General features: G+C 42.0%; 1 protein-coding gene across 2 annotated transcripts in view; it reads left to right on the forward strand.

The window, feature by feature from the left end:
- PUS7 (pseudouridylate synthase 7 (putative)) overlaps nt 1-16,658 on the forward strand; it is a 61,838-nt gene that overhangs the window by 31,831 nt on the left and 13,349 nt on the right. Inside the window, exons 5-9 of one of the 2 annotated variants that reach the window (XM_006774889.2) lie at nt 1,714-1,731; nt 3,113-3,224; nt 5,056-5,133; nt 14,459-14,587; nt 15,265-15,390. In XM_006774889.2, the coding sequence (XP_006774952.1) occupies nt 1,714-1,731; nt 3,113-3,224; nt 5,056-5,133; nt 14,459-14,587; nt 15,265-15,390 (463 nt within the window). The remainder of the gene's footprint in view (nt 1-1,713; nt 1,732-3,112; nt 3,225-5,055; nt 5,134-14,458; nt 14,588-15,264; nt 15,391-16,658) is intronic. The other variant, XM_006774890.2, reaches the window with a different exon arrangement.

Consider the following 16,658-nt stretch of genomic DNA (forward strand, 5'->3'; position numbering starts at 1 on the left):
GCAAAACAAAAAAAAAAGATGCGTGCTTGTGAGCCAAAACTCATATTCAGTTGTCGTGGTTTCCCTTAAGTCAATGGTTCTCAACCTTGGCTGCACCTTAGAATCACCTGGGAATCTTTTTAAAATCCTGATTTCTGGGCCTCATCCTCCAGAAATTCTGTTTCTTTGTTACTAATGTTGTGGCCCCACCCCGTAACAAAGAAACAGGATTTCCGGAGGATGAGGCCCAGAAATCAGGATTTTAAAGAGTCTCAGGTGATTCTAATGTGCAGCCTAGGTTGAGTACCACTAAAAATTATTGGTTCCTGGGTTACCTTTCCCAAGCTTCTTTTTGTATAATCGTACACATGATATATATTTTCTTATTTCTCCTCTCTTTCGCAAAAGGTATCATAATTTCTCAGATTTTGCTTTTACATTTAACTATATATTTGGGAAGCCATTCCATATCAGTTTATAGATATTGTTCTTTTTTCAAAAAAATATATTTTATTGATTTTTTACAGAGAGGAAGGGAGAGAGATAGAGTTAGAAACATTGATGGGAGAGAAACATCGATCAGCTGCCTCCCACACATCTCCCACTGGGGATGTGCGCGAAACCAAGGTACAGTGCCCTTGGCCAGAATCGAACCTGGGACCCTTCAGTCCGCAGGCCGACACTCTATCCACTGAGCCAAACCGGTTTGGCTCAATAGATCTCTTAAATCTCTTTGAATCTATTGGCTTAAAAACTGTTTTCCATAATAATTTCATATTTTTTCAAATAAAAAAATACTTGTTACTCACTACAGGAAACTCATAAAACACAAAGCAAAACCATAATTACTTGCAGTCTCACCACCAAAAGTTAATTATGAAGAGCATATTGGTACATGTCCTCCCATATTTAAGAACACAAACCTCTAAGTGGGAAAGCATTTTGCATCCAATCTTCTTTTTTTTTTTTCCAGTATATTTTTATTGATTTCAGAGAGGAAGGGAGAGGGTGAGAGAGACAGAAACATCTACAATGAGAGAGACAGAAACATCAACGATGAGAGAGAATCACTGATCAGCCGCCACTTGCACGCCCCCCACTGGGGATCAAGCCTGCAACCTGGGCATGTGCCCTTAACCGGAATCAAACCCGTGACCTTCAATCTGCAGGCCAAACAACCCTCTATCCACTGAGCCAAACCAACTAGAGCTTCTTCTTTTTTTTCCCCCCAATTGATTTTAGAGACAGAAAGGAAGCAGAGAGAGAAAGAGAAAGAAACATCAGTTTTTTTGTTCCACTTACTTATGCATTCATTGTTTGATTCTTGTATGTGCCCTGACTGGGAATCGAACCCACAACCTTGGCACAACAGGCTGACACTCTAACCAGTTGAGCTCCCCGGCCAGGGCCTTGGATCTAGTCTTAAACCTTTTGCTACTTGTGGTGGGTAGAGAGTGCAGCTTTGAGGATGAGCTGACATGCCATGTGAGGGGCTTGCAGGGAGGCTTGTACCTCTAGGTGACTTTTCTGCTTGTTCACTGTTTGCCTCTGTGACATTCCATTGTTAACGTCTACATGGCTGTTACCCCACCACATTCTACCAGGTGCTGTCGAAGTCCTTGGTAGAAACTTTCCATGCGATCATTTGCATGTTCACCTCTAAAGCCCTTTAGTATTATTTGTTATAAATTAAACGTTGCTCTCTTGTGCTCTTTATGCTGTGCATTTGGACAGAGGTCAGAACTGCAGCATGTAAGAGCGATTGGCGTTTCATGTAGATAAAATGAAATGCCAATGATTTTTGTCACAAGTGCCAAGTGTAGACAACTTTGCTTAACTGTAGTGATCTGGAAGGAAAACCAAGATAATATTCCCATTCACAATTTTCTGAGGATGAGTTGTGAGGCATTCACACCAAGAGCCAAAGAAATACTTGTAATACTTTCCTGTTCAAGGCGGAGAAGCCTCACACGCGTATTTATCAGAAAGGAAAAGCAATTCACTAAGCATTCGTGCTCTGGCAGTTTTCCCAGATGGTTTATTGATTCTTTTGTTCTTTACATTTTGGCTTTAGTGCTGGAAGTTTCTTAGGTTTCTGAAGATGGGTGCATGAATTCACGCTAACGGATTATCGTAGGGACAAAGACAAAGGAACATTTTTAAAAGCAGACTCTTTTCGAGGGATTGTGTGAAGTATTCTTCACAGTTTTTCCTTCATAGAGTGTCAGACATTGAGTCAATGAGATGTGTTCCATTAACAACTGCAGCTGTGTCACCTGACACTCACGGATATTCCTGTATGTCTGGGAAGTTGCAGCTGTGATTTACGTGTTTTCCCCCAAAGTGTTGATTTTTTTGAAATACCCTTTGGGCAGCTTAAGTCTGAATCTTAATATTGTTTAAACATGTGCCTATATTATAGGATAATTAAAATGTTATATAAAAAGAAGTGTTAAAAATTAGGTTCTCCAAAGTCTTGAAATGTTTATTTCCAAAAAGCTGAGCAAGCGAAGCAACAGTAGCTCAAAAGTTAACAGTTAACCTGGCTTAATTTTTAACATTTCCTTTTCCCCAAGAATGGCAGTTAGGTCTTGAACGCCAGCTGCTCTCTCTGTAAACCATCCAGTTTTAGCTATTTTGTGATGGAAGTGGCCTTTGGAAAATCTAAATGTGTCATTAAGGCAACTCCTTACAAGTTTCATCCCCATCCCGTCTAAGGCGTCCAGCCTGTCTGTGTGCACACCCGGGGATGAGAAGCAAAGACTGTGGAGTTCGACATGACGGGATTCCCTCTGGACTGCATGCGTTCCAGAGAGCCCGTCGGCCCACCTGTCATACATGTGCTTTAAAGTAACTGCTGTGTGAAGATTGTTGGTTAGTCTTAGTCGCCTGTCACACCACCTGCATTCAGCTTTTGATTTTAAATATGGACCGATAATGTTAGTATCCAGTCACAAAAAGTTTAAGACTGAGAGTCCACACAGCTGTAACCACTTAACCTGCACTTCTCGTCAGGCCAGATCCGATTTCTCAGGTTCTCCAGCAGACAATGAACTTGTAGGGTTTCATAAGGAAAAAAACTCAGATGACTTTTATTGCAGTGTCTATAACATTTAATTCTTTTGTTTTTAAGATCCAAGAAAGCATTCTTGGCCAAAATCTAGGGGAAGCTACTGCCATTTTGTACTGTACAAGGAGAACAAAGACACCATGGATGCTATTAACGTCCTGTCCAAATACTTAAGGTTCGTATCTCGTTCTTGTGCCTGTACAAAATCAAAACGTGGACATTTATTTTTTTCTTTCCATGCTAATAAGAAAGGAGTGGGAGCCCTAGCCGGTTTGGCTCAGTGAGTAGAGCGGCGGCATGCAGACTGAAGGGTCCCAGGTTCGGTTCCAGCCAAAGGCACATACCTAGGTTGCAGGCTTGATCCCTAGTAGGGGGTGTGCAGGAGGCAGCCAATCAATGATTCTCTTTCATCATTGATGTTTCTAACTCTCTCTCCCTCTCCCTTCCTCTCTGAAATCAATAAAATTATATATTTACGAAAAAAAGGAATGGGAAAATAGACAAGCAGATAGCAAATATGCCTCCTAGTTACAGTTTCCTTACACAGTAGGTGAATTAATTTTTTTTAATCTCCCTGCATATTGCCAATGATTCAAGATGAAAATTTTCTAACTAGTTCATATGTAGTAGAGAGTAACCAGTCTGCTCAGCTGAACATCATGGTTAACGTTCTTCCCTGAAGCCTACACTTTGATGGGGCTGCAGAGGTTTGTTTCACTAAACTAAGGAGATTGAGAGCCTGAGACAGATTTCCTCATAGGAACGCAGATACAGCAGAGATGGGCCAGGTCCTGAAGGATTTTTATTTTATTTTTTAAGAAATGGGTACAGGCACCATAGCAAATCTCTTTGCAATACAAATTTGCTTTCTAATACATATTTAACCCAGTTTAAACAAGGTGCGTAGTATGTTAACTTGTGGCTGCCATAATAAAATACCACAGACTTAGACGAATTTTCTCACCATTCTGGAGGCTAGAAGTTTCGGGCAAGGTGGTATAGGTTTGGTTTTTTTCTCCTTGGCAGGTGGCCACCTTTCTGTGTCCTCACGTGACCTTTCCTGTGTCGTCGTGTCCCTGGAGTCTCAGTGTGTGTCCAAATTTCCTCCTCTTACTAGGACGCCAGTCAGATTGGATGAGGGCCCACCCTATGGCCTCATTTTAACTTAATCACATCTTTAAAGGTTCTGTCTTCAAATGCATTTAGAAATACCTGGAGGTAGGGCTGCATCATTGGAATCTGGGGGGAACCCCACTCAGCCCAGGACATAGTACTCTGTCAAGTAACGTTTTATTTCACTTTAGTTGCTAGCTCTCTGGGAGAGAGTGTGGTGCCTTGTCTGCACCTGAGCCCGGGAGAATAGACAAGGCACCACAAGGAAGGGTAGACGGTCTGGAGGGACTTCTTCTGAGATCTGGGCTGAGGATTGCGCAGAGTTCAAGAAATTCTTCCTGTTTTTCTCCGGTTAGTGTGGATCCGTTTGTATAACATACATCTTAGTAAACTAGCTTACCTGTAGCTTCATTGCAAAACTGTTCAGATCCCAGCTTTAGCATTTGGCTTTTTAATACAAAGAAATAGCATGTCTATTCAGAAAGTTCACATCATTACTCACTTTTTTTAAATTGAAGATACGAAGTTTTCAAAGTGCCACATTATACTAGTATATCTAGAATGAGTATTTCTTTGCCTTCACAGCCATGCAGTGTAATGCATTACATATGATTAATAGGAAGTGCATTATCTCTTTGCTTGTGACTGGCCAGCTAAGTCTTTAAACTTATTTAGCGCTACAAACATTTTAGGTCGAGCACTGCGAGGGAGTTGTTCAGGCATCATTTACTTTCTCATGTTGCATATTATGTTTTCCTGGGTATGTTTTTAAATTGCATCTCCTTATTCTCTTAATCTATTATGATTTTAAGTATATTTTGAATCTTAAGTTATGAAAAATATGATTTCTTACTGGTATACTACTTCAGATGGTTTTGTTTTTGTCTTTCCAGAGTCAAGCCAAACATATTCTCCTACATGGGAACCAAAGATAAAAGGGCCATTACTGTCCAAGAGATTGCTGTTCTCAAGTAAGTGGAGAGCACATATTGGAGTTCACATTGCAAAACCCTAGCACCACCTTTCAGAAGCCTCAAATTTGCTTTGTGGGGTGTCTCTCTTCAGTCTTTAGATGGTGTCTCTACCTATTCAAAAGTTGTATTTCTGTTTCTTTTCTTGCTTGCTTATTTGTATTTCCCAAAGTTTTTAGAGGACACAGGTATTATTTGTGTGATTTTAAGGGATTTTTGTGGTAGAGCCATGAGGATAGTGCATCTTTCTCTCTCTCTCTCTCTCTTGTTCATTCATTATTAAAAACTAGAGGCTCGATGCTCGAAATTTGTGCACTCAGGGGGTTGTCCCTCAGCCTGGCCTGCGCCCTCTCTCAGTCCGGGGGCTCTCGGGGGGTGTCCGACTGCCTAAGCTGGCAGTTAGACATCCTTAGCGCTGCCGTGGAGGTGGGAGAGGCTCCCGCCACCACCGCCGTGCTCGCAGCTGTGAGCCCGGCTTCTGGCTGAGTGGCGCTCCCCCTGTGGGAGCGCACTGACCACCAGGGGGCAGCTCCTGTGTTGAGCATCTGCCCCCTGGTGGTCATTGTGTCATAGCGCCCAGTCGTTCCACCATTTGGTCAATTTGCATATTAGCCTTTTATTATATAGGGTAAGTTACTTAAAATTTTATTACAAAACAGTGAATGAGCACTTTTGTTACGCTCTGCAGAGATACAGATGAAAAAGATGGCCTCTGCTTCTGCAGCAGTTATTTAGTAGAGCAGACCAGTAAATCAGAACCCATCACACGGTGAGATGAATGCTGAAATAGAAGGATATTGGTGGTATTAGGGTAGATCTGACAGCAAAGCCAGGGACTCGTTGTTGGGGGACAGCCAGGGAAGGTTTTCTCAGAAAATGGGATACTAGAGTTTTAATCTAGATCAGGGCTTCTCATTCTGTTTACTGTTGACCTTTTGGGCTAGATAATTCGGTTGCGGGTCATCCTGTACATTGTAGGACATTTAGCAGCAGCCCTGGCTGCTGTCTACCCACTAGATATCAGTAGCATTCCCCCTGCCACCTAACTTTGACAAGCAAAAAAGGTCTCCAGACATTGCCATTTTTCCGTGAAGGGCAAAATTGCCCCTGGGTGAGAACCACTGGTCTAGAAGGATGAGTAGGAGTTTCCTGGGGCTGCGGCAGGTCTAGGGTTATGTGTTCCAAACTAAGAAAACAGCTTGTGAAAAGACACTGGGATGGAATTGGGAACATAGCACATTCAGTACCTGGCACGTACTTTAGTTGTGTGGGAGCACAGCAAGAAATAGGCTTGGGGGGTAGGCAAGATCCAGATTTGAAGGGCCCTACAGGTCATATTCAGGATGTTGCACTTGATCTACATGGAGGAAGTTGTGTTTAGAGGCAGGATTATGAGTTGTGGGCAAAGCAATAGAGCCGAAACTGGAGATCTTGGAGGTATTGGCACATCCTGAGGAGGGAGAACAGGAGTCTGAACCCAGTCAGTTCAGCGAAGGTAAAGGCTTTCATCTGCGTGCACCCCTGAGGTGAGGAATGCTGGGAGGACAAGATAAACAGGCAGGAGGAAACTTGGGGGTGATGCACATACATGTTCATTACCTTGAATGTGGTGATGGTTTCATGAGTTTACTCACATATTAAAACTTGTACATTTTTAATATGTATACTTCACCTTATGTTAGTTATGCTATAACTAGAGGCCTGGCGCACGGGATTCATGCACTGGTGGGGCGTGGCCTGTATGGATTGGCCTGCTGTGGGAGCGCCACTCATCCCGATCAGCCCAGCAGCACTCCCACTATGGGAGCACACTGACCACCAGGGGGCAGCTCCTGCTTTGAGCATCTGCCCCCTGGTGGTTAGTGTGTGTCATAGCGACTGGTTGACCAGTCATTCTGGTTATTCCGCCGTTCGGTCACTGAGCTTTTATTATATGGGATTAAAAATAAGACATCTGTGCTGGCTGTCCCCACTTAAAATAAATACTTATATTTACTTGTAATTCCCTTATCTTTTCATAATGAATTTGACGTGGCATCTCCTCTTTACCCCACAATCTGGCTTCTTTCCCATCACTTTTCTGATTCACTAGATCCAGGGATTGAGCTCCTGGTTGCGTCATAATGGATTCTCCAGTCCTTTTTCCCCTGACCTGGGGACAGTGGTATGCTGTGGCAGTAAAGCAGAGAGAGAGCACGTTCTCTCCATGACCGTGGTGTGTGCAGATGTGATGTGTTTGAGAGAGAGTGGGAGGAAACACTTGAAATGGTGGTGCTCCTACCTTCCTGCCTAATCTTTTTCCTCCTGTGACGCATGGAATGTGGTCATCTGTTGAGAGTGAACAGGGCAGGAGTGGGGAAGGGAACTTGAGAAAAGTGTGAAGATTTGAAACAGCGTCTGTAGGAAATGGGGCCGGGGCTGGCCAGGAACTCTGAAGAATGGGTGAGCAACAGGGACCTGAGAGCTCAGGCTCCCAGACTCTGGATGTAGGACACGGGTTTGTTGCCTTCTCTCTGTTATCTAAAGTATTGGGATAGTCAAGTCCTCTTCTTTCTGGCTGGCTCTGTGAATTTTTCACCTAAATTAAAATTTAAGTTGGTTAGTGTTGTTTTCAATACAGAAGAAATCAGGTGGAAATGAAAGTTCTGCCATAATTGTACTCCCTCAGAGATTGCTTTGCTCATAGCTTGGCATATTTTCTCTCATAAGCCAAAATATTTATATCAAGTATGTCCCTTTCTTGTGAATAATAAATGATGCATCTCTTTCTCTGTTAATAAAAACATTATAGCCCTAACCAGTTTGGCTCAGTGGATAGAGCGTCAGCCTGCGGACTGAAGGGTCCCAGGTTCGATTCCAGTCAAGGGCATGTACGTTGGTTGTGGGCACATCCCCAGTGGGGAGTGTGCAGAAGGCAGCAGATCGATGTTTCTAACTCTCTATCCCTCTTCCTTCCTCTCTGTAAAAAATCAATAAAAAATATTTAAAAATAACAATAATAACAACAACATTATATTACATAGCAGAAGATATTTAAATATATGGATATATCCTAATTTATGAACGATTACTTTGTTTCCGCATGTTTATATTGTTTCCCATTTCTTGCTATCATAAGCAATTCCATGACAGACATATTGGTGGCTGAATTTTGACACACATCTGTAATAACTTCATTAAGATAAACTTAGCAGTGAAATTACCGATTATTTTCTTTTAATCTTTATTGTTGAAAGTATTACATAGATCCTCCTTTTTCCCCCATTAACCTCTTCCAGCCCACTCCTGTCCCCCCCCCACCTCCGAATTACTGATTTTTTAAAATGTTTTTTATGTTAATTGATTTGAGGGGGAGAGGGGGAGAGGGGGAGAGAGAGGGAGAAATATTGATGAGAGAAACATCAATCTGCGGCCTCCTGCGCGCTCCCAACTGGGGATCAAGTCTGAAACCCCAGGCATGTTCCCTGACCAGGAATCAAACTGGTGACTTGTCGGTGCATGGGACTACGCTCTACCATCGGAGCCGCACTGGCTGGGGCAGTGGAATTACTGATTTAAAGGGAATGTGAAATTCTAGGTTTTAGGTTTTAATAGGAAATCCTAATTGCTGGGTAGAAAGGTGGTACCTATCTTTATTCTGCTTCTCCAGAATTCTCCACATTGGTTCTTTAGACCAAGCATGTGTTATGACTTTCTAAAAAGTCATTTGCTAATTTGAAAGTCAAAAAAAAGGCACCTCATTCATTTATATTGCATGACTATATGATGTGAAATTTTTGAATATTTGAAGAGTGAAGGTATTTATTTTCTTCTTGGTCAGCCACCAGGTGTCACACTTAATCACAAGGCTGATCTGCCTTCAGACCTTTGTTGCCTTTATCATCTGTTGATAGTAAGAAACTACATTAGACACCTAAACGCTGGCTTTTGCACAGCCCATAGCACCTATCTTACAGATGCAGGCTACACCCTTAGTTTGCTTAATGGATGTGGAGCTGGATTGGCCTTTCCCCTGAACACTGTTGCACAGGATCAATCCACTCTACCATGCGAGGATTTCACTGTTTCTGAGTCGGTCAATCCTGGGGATAGCTGCATTTCTTTTCAGCTTCATGCAGCTCCCCAAAGCCACCTCGTCATTTTAACAGGATCCCAAGCAGGAACAGCTTCGTTCAGAATGACTTGTTTCTTTTCCTGCCTCTCCCTCCCAGTCTCCTTTCGGAGCCCGAGCCAGTATTTCCCTGGCTTTGTTAATAAAGGCCTTTTGTGCAACGTGCTGCTTAAGTTGGCATTTAAAAGTGAGATTTGGGTATTGCCAACTTATTCACAGTATTGGCTATGAGTTTACAACCAAAAAGCTTGATCCAGGGTCATCAAAGTTAAAACTGTGAACAATTTTGTGAAGATATTGTCAACTCCATTTCAGCCGTTCTCCAGGAGCACCCAGACCAACAAGAACTGAATACAGCTCTTGCTTTCTGCTGTGCTAGAGGGATTCAGAAATACATGTCTGTTGTATATTCAAGAACAGGCAACAGAATACGATTCTTCCAAAAAAAGGAATGAAGTACGGATACATACTACCACGTGGATGAATCTTAAAAAACATTATACTAAGTAAAAGAAGTCAGATATAAAAGGTCTCATGTTATATGGTTATATTCATATGAAATGTCCAAAATAGATAAATCTGTAGAGACAGAAAGGAGGCTAGTGTTTTCCAGAGGCTGCAGGGAGAGGGAATGGGGTTAATAAGTAAAAGGTTTCTTTTGGGGGTAATGGAATTGTTCTGGAATTAGATAGTGGTGGCAGTTTCACAACCTTGTAACTATATTAGAAACCACAGAATTATACACTTTATAAAGGCTAAAATGATAAACTTTATGTTAATTTTAATCTCAACTCATTTAAAAAAAAGAAGAAGAAGAAGAAGAACAGCCCAGCTGGCATGGCTCCATGGTTGAGAGTCAGCCTATGAACCAGGAGGTCACAGTTCAATTCCTGGTCAGTCACATGCCTGGGTTGCGGGCTCGATCCCCAGTGTGGGGCGTGCAGGAGACAGCCAATCAGTGATGCTCTCTCCTCATTGATGGTTGTATCTCTCTATCCAACTCCCTTCCTCTCTGAAGTCAATAAAAATTAATACACACACACACACACACACACATATATATATACATATGTATATATATATACACACACATATATATAGGATTTCATTTAAAAAATAAAGTATATTGAAATAAAGCAGTTAAAGCAATTTGATACTGGCACAGAAATAGGTAGAATAATTAGACCCAGATACATCCACAGATTTAGTACACATTCAAAGTTGCATTTAAAGTCAGCAGATTTGGCCGAAACCGGTGTAGCTCAGTGGATGGAGCGTCGGCCTGCGGACTGAAGGGTCCCAGGTTCGATTCCGGTCAAGGGCATGTACCTGGGTTGCGGGCACATCCCCAATAGGGGGTGTGCAGGAGGCAGCTGATCGATGTTTCTCTCTCATCGATGTTTCTAACTCTCTCTCTCCCTTCCTCTCTGTAAAAAATCAATAAAAATATATATTAAAAAAAAATAAAGTCAGCAGATTTGATTGGTTGAATCAGTGAATATGGCTGAAATATCTGAAAATAAAATTAAAGTTGCTCCTTATCTCAATTCCCTATTCTAAACACATTCCAGGTAGATTAAAAATATATATAATTGACAGCCTGTGGACTGAAGGATCCTGGGTTCGATTCCAGTCAAGGGCACATGCCCGGGTTGTGGGCTCAATCCCCAGGGTGGGGTGTGCAGGAAGCAGCCGATCAATGATTCTCTCTTTCATCATTGATGTTTCTGTCTCTCCCTCTCCCTTCCTCTCTGAAATCAATAAAAATATATTATAAAAAATACATTTTTTTTAAAACTTAAACATAGAAATATAGCTGCATTGAGGCCTGCGCAGGTCCCAACCTGTCGGTGGTTTGGGGTTGCTATCTGCCTCATAAAGCGAAGTAGAGGGTTTGTCATCTGGGAAGACAAAGCGGTCTTCTCCTTGGATAAAACCTCCTACATAGTTGGCTTTGGGACCTTCCAGGAATGGAAGGGCAGAGACTGAGGCGTCCTGAGTCTGGGTTTTCAGTTGAGGTAGAAAGAGAAGACAGTGGTTATAAGAGAAAGTCCAGAGTGGTGTGTAGTTACCTTAAGAACGTGTCACTGTTAACATGACAGTCATAGATGTGGATTCCTCAACAATACAATAATAATAACAGTTTCCAAAAGGTGCTATTTCTTTTTTCCTCTCTTTTTATTTATTTATTTATTTTTTGTATAGCAAAGGTGGAAATTTATTTAAGAACAAGTACAGGCTCCCACGTGGGGAAAGGGAAAGATTCTCACAGCACAGACTCCCACATGGGGAGGGAGAAAGAGTCCCTTTCCCTCTCTTTTTAAATGTGGCTTCAACGAATTCTTAAAACGTGAACATCAGAAAGACACGTGAGCAGATCACAAAATGCATAGGTGTAAATTCTTTTATTTTTTCTCATAATATTTAAAACTTCCTCGTATCTTTAAAATCTTAAGAGACCTGGGATTATCCCTAGGGATTTCTTCCTGATACTCTGGCCGCACCTCCCAACCCAATTTAGAAAACACCTGCTGGCACACGATGGCTTGGAATGGGCTGCAAGGGCCCATACAGTGACTGCTCTGGGCAAGGCACGGAAGTCTTATGGGGATGGTAGGGAGGCTGTGTCCAAGGAGCCTGGTTGGAGTTGACAAAAATGTTCAGGCTTCCTTTTCAGTTCTGCTTTCACATGATCTCTGGACCCCTAGACAGATGGTTCTCAGCCCTGTCAGATCCAACCCTCTCCTTTTCTATGGCAGTCTGTAACTTCCTCCTTCACTATCCTGAAATGAATTCCATAGGTAATGTAAGTTACCTTTTAGCACATCTTAACTGTAACATAAAAGGGGTGAAATTAAACGAAAGTATTTTGTTAAAACAATTTTTAAAATACAACTGAATGAACAAATCCGTGTGATGTTTGTATATGACTCTGTTGAATGGAAAAGAGGCAACACTTTGTCAGATAATAACAAAACCAGTTAAAAAGCAGCAACAGCCACAGTATCGTTGCACATAAATATAGATCTATAAATAGCTGAAACCGGTTCGGATAGAGCGTCGACCTGCGGACTGAAGGGTCCCGGGTTCGGTTCCGGTCAAGGGCAGGTACCTGGGTTGCGGGCACATCCCCAGTGGGGGATGTGCAGGAGGCAGCTGATCGATTTTTCTCTCTCATCGATGTTTCTGACTCTCTATCTCTTTCCCATCCTCTGTAAAAAAATCAATGAAATATATTTAAAAAAAGAAAGAAAGAAAAGATCTATAAATATAATATAAATACGTACTTCTATAGCCAGGTCTTGGGGGCAGTATGTATACTCCACAATCTACCTTTAAAAAAGAACAAAAAGCAAAAAGATATGTATGATGCTGATAATTTAAAATGCAGAGCCAAAGCTCCTGAGCAGCAGTTGACACAGTTGCTGGTTTGTGTGTGAAGAACACTCTCCCTCCTCTTAACCCTCATGTTGCTTAGAATGAGGAGACTCCGTAATTTAAAACACGGCGAGAGGAGGAAATCTTCCTGAGTCAGCATGACCCATTCCCCTCCTTTCTAAAGCTACTTTTGGCATCAGAAGTTGCCTGGGAGGGAGAATCAGAAAGTCCCGGTCAAAGCCCCTAGAACCACAGTGCTCAGAGTCCTTTTACTTGTCGCTGCAGCCAATATACTAGTAAACTAGTGAAAGACCAGCAGTGAAGGTTAGTGTCTTGGTGAATGCATCGAGGCCAACGCTGCTCTAAGTGAGACATGATAAAAAAAAGTGTGTCACTACTCTAAGTCAAAAGGAAACAAAGTTAAAAGTACCCTTTTTACTATAAACAGCAACTATATAAGTACTCTACATATTCTTGGGATAATTAAAAATACATATCTGACTAGGGATTAGGATTTAGGATATCCTTTCTAACTATGCTTTATGTCTCAGGGCTATTTAAAAGGATTCCTGAATTTAACTGACATTTTCCTATGTAGTCCTTACTTACAGAAGAAGGTCAACTAAGCAATGGTAGATACAGAAAAACCCTCTTTTACACATGGCAGCATTTTTCCTGGGGAAGCCGAACAGCCGGATGAAAGATTGGGAGAACAGGATAGTCAACATTTAAAAAATATCACCCCAGCCTTGACCAGTGAGACTCAGTGATGAAAGCTTTGGCCCTGGCACTGAAGGGTCACGGGTTCGATTCCCAGTCAAGGGCATGTGCCTGGATTGCAGATTCCATCCCCAGCCCCAGTTGGGATGTGTGCTGGAGGCAGTCAATCAATGTGTCTCTCTCACATCAGTATTTCTCACTCTCTTTCTCTCATTGATGAGAATCATCAATTGGTGGCCTCCTGCACTCCGCCTACTGGGGATCTAGCCCACAACCCAGGCGTGGAAATCGAACCGGTGACCTCTTGGTGCAAGGGATGACACTCAACAAACAGCCATCCTGGCCGGGCCGATTTGTACTTTTTAATCCCTTCACCTTTTTTACTCATTACTCCACCCCCTCCTAACTGACAACTGTCAAAATGTTCTCTGTACCTATAAGTCTGGTTCTGATCTACTTGTTCATTTATTTTGTTTTTTATATCTAATTGATAGATACATATTTATTACCTTTTATTCATATTTTTTATCCTTTTTTTCTTCTTAAAAAATAGCATTTATCATTTCATATAATACTGGTTTGGTAATAATGAACTCCTTTAGCTTTTTCTTATCTGGGAAGCTCTTTTTCTGTCCTTCAATTCAAAAAGCTAACTTTGCTGAGGAGAGTAATCTTGGTTGTGGGTGCTTTTCCTCACTTTGAATATTGCCAATCCCTTTTGGCCTGCAAAGTTTCTGTGCAGAAATCAGCTGACAGTCTTATGGGAGTTCCCTTTTAGCTAACTAACTGTTTTTCTCTTGCTGCTTTTAAGATTCTCTCTTTGTCTTTAACCTTTTGCATTTTAATTATGATGTGTCTTGGTGTGGGCCTCTTTGAGTTCATCTAGTTTGGGATTCTCAGGGGCACCTTTTTTTAGGTAGACTTGCTACATCTCCCAGTGTTGATAGAGTGGTCTAATGTAGCCTAATGTGTCCAATGGCACAGCCTCCATGATCACCCCTAAACACCCAGCCTTTAAAACCCGTGGAAAGAAGGTCCTGACGTGCTCTCACCTGTAACAATCTCTGCTCTGTTTATTTATTGTTGTGGTGTTTTTTTTGTGTTTTTTTTTTTTAGAATAACTGCGCAAAGACTTGCCCACTTGAACAAGTGCTTGATGAACTTCAAGCTCGGGAATTTCAGCTATCAGAAAAACCCTCTGAAATTGGGAGAGCTCCAAGGGAATCACTTTACTGTTGTTCTCAGGTAAAGAACTGGGTCAGAAAGGGCCTTGCCTGGTCACATCTGTACTCGGTGTGACCTCATAAGGAAAAAAGAGAGCAGTTATTAATCTAGGTGAGCTGATCCTAGCAGGCATGGCAGCCGGGGAAGGCAGAGTGACCTCATAGGGTTGGGGGAGCAAATACGACTGGAGTATTTGTACTGACACCCCTCTAAAAACTCAGCACCACTTTTGGAAAGACGCCATCTCCTTAAATACTGTGTTAAAAGACAAAGAATGCATCGTTCCACTTACGTGTGAGGCCTAGAATAGGCAAATCCTAGACCCAGAAAGTAGAAGAGATGTTTCCTGGGCCGGGGGTGCAGGGGAGGGTGAAGAGCTGGTGTTTAATGGGTGTAGAGTTTCGGTTTGGGAAGATGAAAAAGTTCCAAAAGTGGATACCATTGAAGGTTACACAAGATTGTGAATGTCCTTAATGCCACTATATTGCAAGCTTGAAAATGGCTAAAATGGTCAGTTTAATGTTACATCTCTTTTACCACAATTTTAAAAAAAGAAATATCAAAGTCGTCAGGAAGCAGAGAGAAAGCTGCAAGGAACACGGGGAAAGCATGGAAACCAACCCGTGTCATTTATGATGTGCATTCCTGAATGTGTTTGACTGTGAATTTTTTCCTTTGGATAATTTGGGCCCCTACAGAAATATAACAGGAACTGATGACCAAGTAGAACAAGCCATGAACTCTCTCAAGGAGATTGGTTTTATTAACTACTACGGAATGCAAAGATTTGGAACTACAGCCGTTCCCACATATCAAGTTGGAAGGTTTGTATTCAAGTTCTTTACTCTTATCTAAAAGAGCTCTCATAAAAAAAGAAGCAGGTGGTGGGTTTTTTTAAGTATATTTTATTGATTTTTTTACAGAGAGGAAGGTAGAGGGATAGAGAATTAGAAACATTGATGAGAAACATTGATCAGCTGCCTCCTGCACACCCCCCCACTGGGGATGTGCCCGCAACCAAGGTACATGCTCTTGACCGGAATCGAACCCGGGACCTTTCAGTCCGCAGGCCGATGCTCTATCCACTGACCCAAACCAGCTAGGGCTCTAAAATTCAGTTTTTAAAAACTATTTTTAAAAATACAAATAAGGCCCTAGCTGGCTTGGCTCAGCGGATAAAGCATCAGCCTGCGGACTGAAGAGTCCCGGTTGAATTCCTGTCAAGGACACGGACTTGATTGTAGGCTCAATCCCCATCCCTGGTCGGGGTACATGTGGGAGGCATCTAATCGATGTGTCACATTGATGTTTCTCTCTCTCTCTCTCCTCTCTCTCTCTCTCTCTCTCTCCCTCTCCCCCTCTCTTACACTCTCTCTCCTTCTCCCTTCCTTTTTGAAATCAATAGAAATATATTTTAAAAGAAAAATACAAATAAGGACTGCTTTAAATAAAAAAACAAAACAAAACCAAAAATCCAAATTTTTTTTTTATTGCATAAAGTATTACACAGGGTATTACATATGTGTCCATTTTTTCCCCCCGCCCTGGACAGTCCCCTAGCCTCCCCTATCCCCCAGTGTCTTATGTCCATTGGTTATGCTTATATGCATGCATACAAGTCCTTTGGTTGATCTCTTACCCCCCTACCTCCTGCCCCCAACCCTCCCCGGCCTTCCTGCTGCAGTTTGACAATCTGTTTGAGCTCTGCCTCTGTATCTATTATTGTTCAAAAGTTTATAATGGTCTCTATTAATTTCTGTATGGAGTAGCTGCCTTTCACTTATACTTTACTCATCACTCTATCTCATCTTCAATTCAGTTTGCATCTACTTTTGGTCAGGACTGACTACCATACCTTGGCATGACCTTAGTTCTTCTGAGAGTGAGAATTTTATTGGTTGTTAGCCAATAGATTTTTCAAACATAGATTCAAGTATCCATCCTGGTTTAATCAGGACTATGATGTGGTACAAGCATGATCCATTAGTTTTGCCTGCCAGGGAAGAGGGTGCTAGAAAAAAAAATAGTTCTATAGGTGAAAGCACCCATTGCATGTTCACCATTGTCCTATCTTCCTCTCTTTAAATCCTAT

This window comes from Myotis davidii, unplaced genomic scaffold (genome assembly GCF_000327345.1).
Source record: "Myotis davidii unplaced genomic scaffold, ASM32734v1 scaffold125, whole genome shotgun sequence".
Taxonomy (NCBI): domain Eukaryota; kingdom Metazoa; phylum Chordata; class Mammalia; order Chiroptera; family Vespertilionidae; genus Myotis; species Myotis davidii.